Source organism: Halyomorpha halys, unplaced genomic scaffold, assembly GCF_000696795.3.
Source record: "Halyomorpha halys isolate HHAL.00 unplaced genomic scaffold, Hhal_1.1 Scaffold1186.1, whole genome shotgun sequence".
Classification (NCBI taxonomy): domain Eukaryota; kingdom Metazoa; phylum Arthropoda; class Insecta; order Hemiptera; family Pentatomidae; genus Halyomorpha; species Halyomorpha halys.
This window is the reverse complement of record NW_027114970.1, coordinates 120,734-131,206: the sequence shown is the minus strand read 5'-3', so window position 1 is coordinate 131,206 and position 10,473 is coordinate 120,734. Positions and strand designations below refer to the sequence as shown.

The following is a 10,473-nucleotide window of genomic DNA, read 5'->3' as shown; positions in this document are numbered from 1 at the left end:
AAAAAGCTGGGAATGATGGTTAATAGTAAGCTACCCCACAATAGTCAATGCCGTGAAGAAGGAACTTAGGGGACCGTCCGGGTATGGGCGACACTTTCCGGGAGAATGTACTCCAGGGTAGGGGGATGATCTCAATACGCGGAGCAAGAGGATATTTTCGCATACCACCAAGGAAAACGAATCATAGGAGCCTGAATGAGATATTGCAGGTCATCAACCATCGATACTTCTGGTGGGAAATAAAGAGAGTTCCAGGAGGCATAGGCAGTAGTGAAGATTGTCTCAGCGCAAAGTGCGACCCACACTCGCCTAGAGCAGTTCAACAGAAAACACTCTCCGCAAATGTTACGCTCGTTGATGTGAAGATATATATTCGTTTACTTGGAAAGGGTACAAATGGATGTCCACCATTGATCTCGGCCATGGTGTATCAGTTACGAGATAGGTCAGCGAAAGCAGTATTACGAGCATTAAGAACCTGAATTTCGTCCGAGGAAGGGGGGAGAGAGAATTTTATAGTGCTACCATCAGGGAAGAAATAATAACGCTAGAAGGTACAGTGGTACATTAATATTCCTGGGTATCCTAAGATTAGGGGGGAAAGGCTCTACAGGAACCAAGCGACCATTTGATGATCTGTTATGTGGACAGAGCCGTACGTGGCGATGATAAGGATTGTGGCGGCATTCAACCATTCGGTTCACTCTGTTACAGGGCTTTTGCCTTTCAAAGTTCTTTGTGGGCTTAAGGGGGTGGTAGGGATTTCAGAAACACTACAAATATGGAAGAGCACATTGTAGGTCACGGTATGGCCACGAGAACGTTGTGGGAAGTGGTCAGGGTGCGGATTGAGCATGAGGAGAATAGAAGAGTATCATGGCAAAAGCTGAACCTGCGGGACTTAATGGAAGACATTAAACAGGGTATTGTCGTATAACGCAAGTTGGAAACCAATATGGGAAAGGAATTGCTGCGGAGTCCTTTCGTCACATTTAGAGAACATAACGTAGTAACGATTGAGAGTATGCAAGAGCCGCAGGAGAGATGAACTGTTAAGCTCTCTGCTTGACGATACCATAGACACCAGGAGTGCTCCCTCGCAACACGAGATCATTCGAGTTTTATTTTACTGTTTAAGAGTATTAAATGGTGGTGCTACGCAAAAAAGTATGTTCAGAGTACATAGGAGACGTGTGTGTGTTATAGTAAAATAATTTTCATCTATATATATATATATATATATATTTTTTTTTTTTTGTGTATGTATTGAGTATTGTGATATCTTTTTTCCTTTTCTATTCTTTCAGAAGTATAATTTTTTAATCATGTATGTAATCAGGTAGCTTCTAATTTATTATTGATTTCGTAAGATAAAGCTAGTTATTTTTGTCATTGTATACAGAGTGAGTTTACTAGGAATTGTAAGTAAACTGGCATTACTATGGAGTAATTTAACTAATAACTGTTTATTTAAAGAATAACTGCAAACTGCAAAAGATTAACCTTGCTTTGCCATAGAATTTGGTAAAAATACTTGGGAAGATAGTCTTTGCTATTAAAGAAGTGACAGATATATCAAACATATTTTATTTATTATTATTATGTGACTAAACTAAGAAATCAGAATTAAGTAAGAAAACAACACTGACTTGTTTTTCTTATTAACTCTTAGTTAATAAATTTTGTTAGTTATTTGTCAAACCATTTTGATCATTCGAACGTGTCATTTGTGAACTATAACATTTTGTGTTTACAACCGTATGTCAAAACAACTTTCAACTTCAGTGACTGTATTATGTCTTTTTTGAGAGGTTCAACGAATTATGTGTGGTGTACAACCAGTGTCTTGGGTAAAGGAGCAACTGGGGCCGTTTATCAAGGAGTAAACAAACATAATGGTGAACCTGTAGCTGTTAAAACGTTTAATCAATTAAGTCACATGAGACCCCATGATGTACAAATTCGAGAATTTGAGGTTTTAAAGAAAGTTAAACATGAAAATATAGTTAAGTTACTGGCTATAGAAGAAGAGCAGGATGGAAGGGGCAAGGTGATTGTCATGGAGCTTTGTACTGGAGGTAGCCTTTTCAATATTTTAGATGATCCTGAAAATACTTATGGCTTACAAGAAGATGAGTTTTTGCTTGTACTTGAGCATCTATCTGCTGGTATGAAACATTTGCGTGATAACAACCTTGTACATAGAGATTTAAAACCAGGAAACATAATGAAGTTTATTAGTGATGATGGTAGTACAGTGTATAAATTAACTGACTTTGGTGCTGCTCGTGAGTTGGAAGAAGACCAACAGTTTATGTCATTGTATGGCACTGAAGAATATCTCCACCCTGATATGTATGAACGAGCTGTGCTTAGAAAACCTGTAGGAAAAAAGTTTGGTGCAACTGTTGATCTTTGGTCTATAGGTGTTACATTGTATCATGTTGCTACTGGAAATCTTCCTTTTAGACCTTATGGAGGGCGAAGAAATAAAGAAACTATGTATTACATTACCACAAAAAAAGCTTCTGGTGTTATATCAGGTACTCAGTCATCTGAAAATGGACCAATTGATTGGTGCAGATCTCTTCCCAAGGGCTGTCAATTAAGTTTTGGATTGAAAAAATATATTACACCGTTGTTAGCTGGACTTCTTGAAGTGGATACTCAAAAAATATGGAGTTTTGAAAAGTTTTTTACAGAAGTGACTAATATCTTATCAAGGAAAAGAATGCATGTTTTTCATATTCATAAGATGCAAAATATTAAAATATACTTTGATCCAGTTGAAAAATTTGTTGATTTTAAAGAACAAATTAATGAACAAACTGAGGTATTACCAACTAATCAAATACTTCTATATGACAATAAACATTTATGTGATGTGATAACTGAAGAAACCTTAGGAGTAGATTACCCATTAACTACAGATGAGGCCCCAATCATACTATTCAGCAATGAAAATAATAATGTTGTGATAGGAGTAGACAATGATCTACCTAAACTACCAACATTTCCTAATACTCAAAATGTTGAAAATGATGCCTCCATCGCTAAAAATATATGTAGTATTGCTCACGCTTGTAAAAGAAGAATAGATAAATTGTCTTTGTGCAGTAAGCTAACAAATGATAGTGTTAGTATGTTTACATATATTGTCAAGCAGGAGCTTTTGCAAGTATTTTTAAAAAGTAATAGATTATTAGAGTTGGCTAGATATGTTGAAAAAACTACAGATATCGTTATGAGGAGCCAGCAAATCATATATAATCTTCTTGGCATAAAATCTTCTAACTCAGTAGACTGGAAGGTGTGGTTTAGTATCTTTATCCTTTTATTCAATTTTTTACTTTATTCATACTTGATTTATTTATTTATTATGTTAGCTAGATTATTCAAAATTTTATTGATGTCCTAATTATTTGGAAGGAATTATTACATATTATCTTTCAGCATAACTTAATACTGAAATAATTTAATATGACAAAATGAGGTTGTTCTTTCTGGGATAAAATTTGATTACATTATCTGTCATTACTCACCAGGAAAATGCTTTACCATCGATTAGACTGAGCCATAATAATTAAATTCTTTATTTTTTTAAAGAGAATAATCTTAATTTTTCTCCACTATTAAGCCTATAATCTGGGCACTCCTAACACACAGCTCAACCAATTACCTTATGTTCTCTCAATCCATCCCAATGACCTCGGCTTATTGCAAACTTAAAATCTCACTTTCACAAATATAGTTCCATGATCGGCTAAGAATAGCCTTAATCTAAATCCACCAGACTCCTCAGCTCCTTCATTTTATTGAAATATAGTGTTCTCTACAATATAGATATGTTTATGCTAAAAGATTGGTGAAAGTGGGAGTGATCCTCTATCTGCTGGTTGAATATCTTCTTTATCCAAATGACTAAAAAATATTGATACCATTAGAGTGGTCTGCAGTGAAAGGACTTCTGATCACTCACCTATTCTTGTATTTTTTATGCTGTCTCCCCTAATTTTTTCTGTTGCCCTGCCTATGTATTTCATTTCGGCACCTATAAGTAAGTTGTTATATTTGTCCAGCACCACTGCTCTCACTGATCTTGGTAAGGTTTATTAAGATACAGAGACTCCCAAAATTTTTCGCTATCGAGGAAATATAATTTATTCATTCAAAGAAACTGATTGAACCTAAAAACTGAAACATTTTATTAATTTATTTCTGAGAAGATGGAACTTACTATGAAATAAACTATAACAATTATCTTTCATAAAAATATTTTCTTTAAAATGTTAACAAATTCTGGCTCATGAAAGTTTTCACAATAAACTAAATAAATTAATCATAATACCATACTTATTTAAAAGTTCACAATCTCTGTTTAATTGAGCACAATTTATTTGTTAATTTGTATTTTTTTTTCTGTTGACTCTTCAGACCTTGTATTTCAGGCCAGATCTATGGTTAATCAGAGTTTGGCAAAACAGCCTTCTCCTGCTTTAGGCTGTTGCTCTTCAGTTTACAGCATTCAGCCCTTCCGCATCTTTGTCAATTTTGTTAGTCCATCTGGTTTTTGGCCTTCTATGTGGTCCCTTGCAATCTACACTGGCATTCATTGTTGTGTAGTGGTGTTCTGATGGATTGTTTCAAGCCATATGCCCCACCTATGTTACCCTCCTTACGTTCATGTCATGAGATATTGACTGATCAGTCTCTGCAAGCAGACCACTCATAGTTCTAATTCTCCATGTTTTAAGGCTCTAATCCCAAATGGCTCCTGTAATAGTATGGAGAACTTTCCATTGAAATCTCTTTATTCTTCTTTTTTGGGTAGGAGCCCAGGTGTCACAGCCGTATACCATAACTGGCTTTATCATGGCATGGTAGACCCTCAGTTTCAGATTTTTAGACATTTTTCAGGATTTCAGTGTTCTTGACAGGGAGAAGAAGGCTCTGTTCATGCTTGTTATGCACTGGTTTATCTCAGTCAGTTGATTATTTTTGTTGATGTTATTGTGGAGCTGAAGTATTTGAAACTGTATGCTTTCAGAAACAATTTGCCATCCATACAGACCACGTCATTAGGGTTGATTTTTCTGCTTACAGTCATATTCTTTACTTATCTTCATTTACTTGTAATCTGATTTCTTCTACTTCTCTTAATAGTATTTCAAAGGTTGATTTGAAATTGACAAATAAGGCGTCTACATCCTGATCTGCTTCCCATTGTTTTTAGAGTATCTGTTTCAGGACAAAGATCTGGTCTAGCATGCTCTTTCCTCTCCTGAACCCTACTTGGAGGTTACCTATTATATTCTCTTAATAACAAGATATCTAATTTAGCTAGATGTTAGTCATTATCTTGTAGGCCACCAGAAGGAGTGTTATGCCTCTGTAATTGCTGTACTTATATCCGGAATCTTTCTTTAGGATAGGACAGATCTAACCATATCCCAAAATCCAAAGCAGTCCAGCTGTTCATCAGGTCATTGTCCTGCCAAAATTCAGAAATTTTAGAGATACCCATTTGACATACACTGAACTTCAAATTATCTTTCAAAATCTCAATGTTTTAGTACCAGTGAATGAAAGAAAATTCCATAATGATATAGGCTCAAAGACTCCTTTTTTTATTTTCCTCCCTTATAAACATTTTATGTTGCATTTTGATTAGTCAAAAAAATTATTTGATTCCAAAACTTGGATATATTTCTAAACTTATTTGGGTAAAGTAAATCCTTTTTTCTCTGAGAAAGCCCTATTTAAAGCCCTTCTGACTGTTTCTGAGCTTCTACTTGATTCGACCTGATTTATAATCTCAAGTGCATGTATCATTAGATATTGATGAATTTTTCTGGCTATTACTCTTTTTATCTAATTATTTTGGATTTTTGACCATGAAAGTAAAATTCATCTGAATGAATATTTCCATGAGTTATAAAGATCATAATTCTTCAGAAATTAAGGATGATAGTTGGATGGAATACTTAGTAAGGGATCTATCAAAGTCAATACATTAAAAAAATAATGAGCCAGTTGATATTCTATTACATTGGCTAAAATGTCTCCAAAACTTAGTAAACCTTTATATTATATTCTCCTTTAGAGGATGTAAAACAGTAATAATCTAAAAAAAATTGCCATAAGATAGCTGGATGTAAGTTATTCATAAACAAAAATAAATATATATGAAAGAGGATAATAGTGAGTAAGGTATAAAATATTTAAAAAAATATATCAACAGAAAAATAAAAAGAACAAAATTATACATATAGGAAAAATTACAACCGCTTGCCCACTATATTACCTATTTTCACAATAAACCTTGAAAAGTACCATCTCCATTCATTAAAATTATCAACTATCCCTTTCTCTTCAAGATCAGACAATTCTCTCTAATTAATTGTTTACTTCTTCTTCATCCTTCTTAAAGATGAATCACTTATTCAATTAAGATAATCACTCTTGCTTTTTCCAACATTCCCCATAACAACCTTTTTGATTCTATAACACCCTGAATTTCCTGAAGTCATGATTTTTATTTGATATTATGTATTTTTTTCTTCTAATGCTATTCCTAAGATCCTTCCTTGTCTCCATTTTACAGTTGAGATAAAAACCAATAATGTAAATTTTTTTTCTTGGTCTACTTATAACCAGAAGGTTTAATGGTTCCATATCAACCATTATTAAAACTTATGTTTAAAGTTACAATCAACTAAAAATATATACAGATTAGACTTTTCTAACTACTACACCTATACCATATTATTTAGTATAATATGATATTTTATAATATCTCACGTTGCATGCATAATTTTGGTTGTTCTGGCATTAATATGGAAATCATAAAAAAATTACTTTGTACCGTACCATAAAAGTGGGTAACTTTACACTAAATTAGACCTCAGGACTTTTTTTGATGTTGTTATTTTTTGACCCAATTACAGGAGTCAGAAAAGTCTTAAATTCATTCTTAAGGTATAAATAAAAGAAAAAGATACTAGTTTACACTCTGATGATCTCTATGTATTTATTCTTTTTTTAAATTGTAGAGCAAAATTTAAGGGCATGTAGTGCCACTTAGCATCATTTTCTGAAATTCACTATAAACACTTAGGAATAAATAGATGGTGCAAGTGAAGGTGGTCGGTATCGAAGAAAAGAACCATTAAAAATATACAAGAGTAAAATAAAAATGAACAATTTATTTTTATTCAAAAATTCTTTGAAAAAAAACACTAATTGATATAAACTTGATGTACATTTCTCTTCAAATAAAAGTATAACAAAAAATATATCAAAACTGAAATTATGATTCAATTAGAATCTGGACCATAATAAACTAAAATTATGAATATATATATTTTTAAATTGTTTTGACATTATTTTTAAATTGTTTTGACATTATTTTTAAATTGTTAAAATTATTATTGTATTAAAGGGTGTTAAAAAATTAAAAACAAGCTAACTATAAACAATTAAGTAACTTAAGACCTTAAATAAGGACAGCCTTACAAAGTATTTCCTCCTACTTTAACTTACATTTCTTTCTGTTTTTGTATCATTTCTATTCCATCTAATTATGATTTTTTTTCAATGTATTATAGTATTTTTCCATGCAACAATTTGTTTATTTGTTTTGTATATGTTGATCTTGACTGATACACAATCAAATACTTTTTTTTTTTTACCTATACAGCCCCATAGTGGAAATATCTAGATTCATTTCCTAGGGCTGCCAAGAAATAAATATTGTCTAACCCAGGTGGGTATTGGGTACTGAACCCACAACCTTCTGAACCAAGTACTCTGAGCCCCTCACCCTAATGCTTCATTAAATATTATTGAAATTGATTACACCATTGTCAACATTCATCTGCCATTTCTGAAGAACTATAACTTCAGAAAATTAAATTATGACTTCTTTAGAGACCTTGTAAAGTTTCAAGTTATGAGTACTATGATAAACCCCATGTTACTGCTGAAATAAAGTGAAGTATGCGGTATTTTAGTGCAATTAAACATAATGAATATAAATATATGTATGCTTTTATGTTTTCAAAAAGCCGCTGAGTAGAGGCTGCTATGATTTCTTAGAATACAAAGAATATTTGGAATCACGCTCTATATTTTGAGACAAGGAGTGGAAATTTCATAGTAGTTCAATTGGTTTTCAAAGTTGAGAACTCAATTAACCAACAAAGCTGGGTTAGTTTCAAAAGAACATCAAATGAGACAGTACATTGGTTAATATTACTTCCTGGTGGAATACTCTATAGTTCATCAGTCATGGCTTTTATATTATAGTCCATCCTTCTTTGAAAATCGTCTGTAATCCCTTTTAGATTCAATGAAACATATGGTTGCTTCTGGAGTGGCTGGCTCTAATCTCGTACCCAACAGTTCTGACTTTAGTTACATTTACTGGTTGAAATTTTGGAGGAAATAGTTTGGAAATTACTTAGCAAGGTGCCTGAATGAATACCTTTTATATCATTGAAAATCTGGTTTTATTTGTTCAAACTAATATCATTATTTAAATGGAATTAATGGACTTTAATTGAAAATGTATAAGTTTATAATGCCTATATAAGTCTTAGGCTGAGCCCATTAGGGTGGGAGCCCCTTAGCACCCGGTTTTGATTAATGTGTATTGATTCCCTTCTGAGCCATTTAATATTTATTTCATAGTGTTCCCATAAAATTAATATCAAATTCCTACTCTAGGTTGAACTGGGCGGCAACCTCTACTTAGACATCAAATTTTGGCAAAATGGACTAATTATGATCAATTTGAAACATTAATTCTCTTCTGTATACCTTATTTTATCAAGTATTGTTGATTTTTTTTTTTAATAAAACAGATGATAGATTTGGTCTTATTCATGCCTCTGAAGTCAAACTTATTGAGTAATATGAAATATTGGAGTGTGGTATTTATGCAAAGAGTGGGTAACATTAATTGAAGATATATATAATGGTACATTGTTTTTCTATATAATTTATAGTATTCCTTCTTTCATTTTTAATTAATTTTTTTTCTGATTGTAGGCAGAGCTAGAAGGTGGCATTAATCAAGAACTAGTTAGTGGACTAAACATTGCCATTAAGCAACTTTATTCTAGATTTTATACCCAAGACACACTTAGTAAAGAATGGGAAAAAAATTCTGCTGGTTGCCGTTGCTGCTGGAAGAGTAGAGCACCTCAGCGAGCTAATACTTGTGTTCAAAGGCTAAGGGACTCATGGCAACACATGATTCGAGATAGAGCTACAAGAAGTTTGACATATAATGATGAGCAGTTCCACGTTTTAGAAAGAATGAAGGTAATGAAGGAACATACTACAATTAAATGAGTAATGTAAATAATAATATTCATGATGCTGATTTGCTTGAATAGTGGCACATCTTACAAAAAAATATTTTTAATGTTATTTAGAATTGAAGTATTCCAAACATAGTACCATAGACAGTGGTTACTTTCTTTACTGTTACTTTTGTTTCCGAAATCTATTAATGTTGTTACAAATTACCTCCAGTCTATGATACAATACATGGTATACTTCAAATACAACTAAAAAAACTTTTCTTTTTTTTTTTTGTCAGATGTGCCACTTTTCGAACAAAGCAGCAATTTTCACAAATCCATGTTGAATATTAAAAAAAAAAAAACCTGGTTTACTACTTTTCTTGGAGGGTATTGGATATAGTACTTAATAAGAAATTAGCAATTCTGGAAAATGATTCTATCTCGAGAGCTGATGTAACCAACATCATAATTAACCTACAAGTTTTTCCTTATCTATTAGATACTCTCTTTCGGTATTTTACCGGAGGATGTACCTCACTTATAGAAAAGAAAACAATTTTTGTATCAATAACTGGGAGTTTTGATTCTAGTATCATCCTGTACCTAATTTCATATAATTTAGTCAATTCAATTAATTACACATTTAGGAAAGGGATTATAAAGAGAACTTGAACCAATTTTTGTGGTGAAATTTTGTATCAATAATGTTTTTATATAAAAACAAGGTTAAAAGCGGCAAATGCTTGTTATTTTTCAATTTCAAAATTGCTTATATCCAAAAACTTTAAAGTTATAATTTAATAAACTATTATCCTTCCTACTATAATCCTTAAAATGTTAATAAACTCTATCCGACGGGTAAATGTCCGAAGGGTAGACTGAAACTTAGATGGGAACATTAGGATTTAGAAGTCTGATTTAGTAGATTTGGGTTTGGATGGACATCTCTGGACAGATATATATATATAGAATACGATTGGTGGTATTGGCATCGAACACACAGGTTCGTTAAGACTTTTTTATTATTATTATTAATTCTTTTGTTTCTCCTAATAATTTTAATTAATACTGATGATCTTCTATGTGTATTACATGATTTGAATTATTGAGGTGAACATAAATATTTTATGATTGGAGAAGTTTTTCGGGGTGTGCGGTCAGC

General features: G+C 32.3%; 1 protein-coding gene across 1 annotated transcript in view; it reads left to right on the top strand.

Annotated features, from left to right (window-relative positions):
- The first annotated feature begins 1,747 nt into the window (after positions 1-1,747).
- IKKepsilon (I-kappaB kinase epsilon) overlaps positions 1,748-10,473 on the top strand; it is a 10,435-nt gene continuing 1,709 nt past the window's right edge. Inside the window, exons 1-2 of the mRNA XM_014433314.2 lie at positions 1,748-3,310; positions 9,052-9,327. Of these exons, the coding sequence (XP_014288800.1) occupies positions 1,796-3,310; positions 9,052-9,327 (1,791 nt within the window). The 5' untranslated portion in view covers positions 1,748-1,795. The remainder of the gene's footprint in view (positions 3,311-9,051; positions 9,328-10,473) is intronic.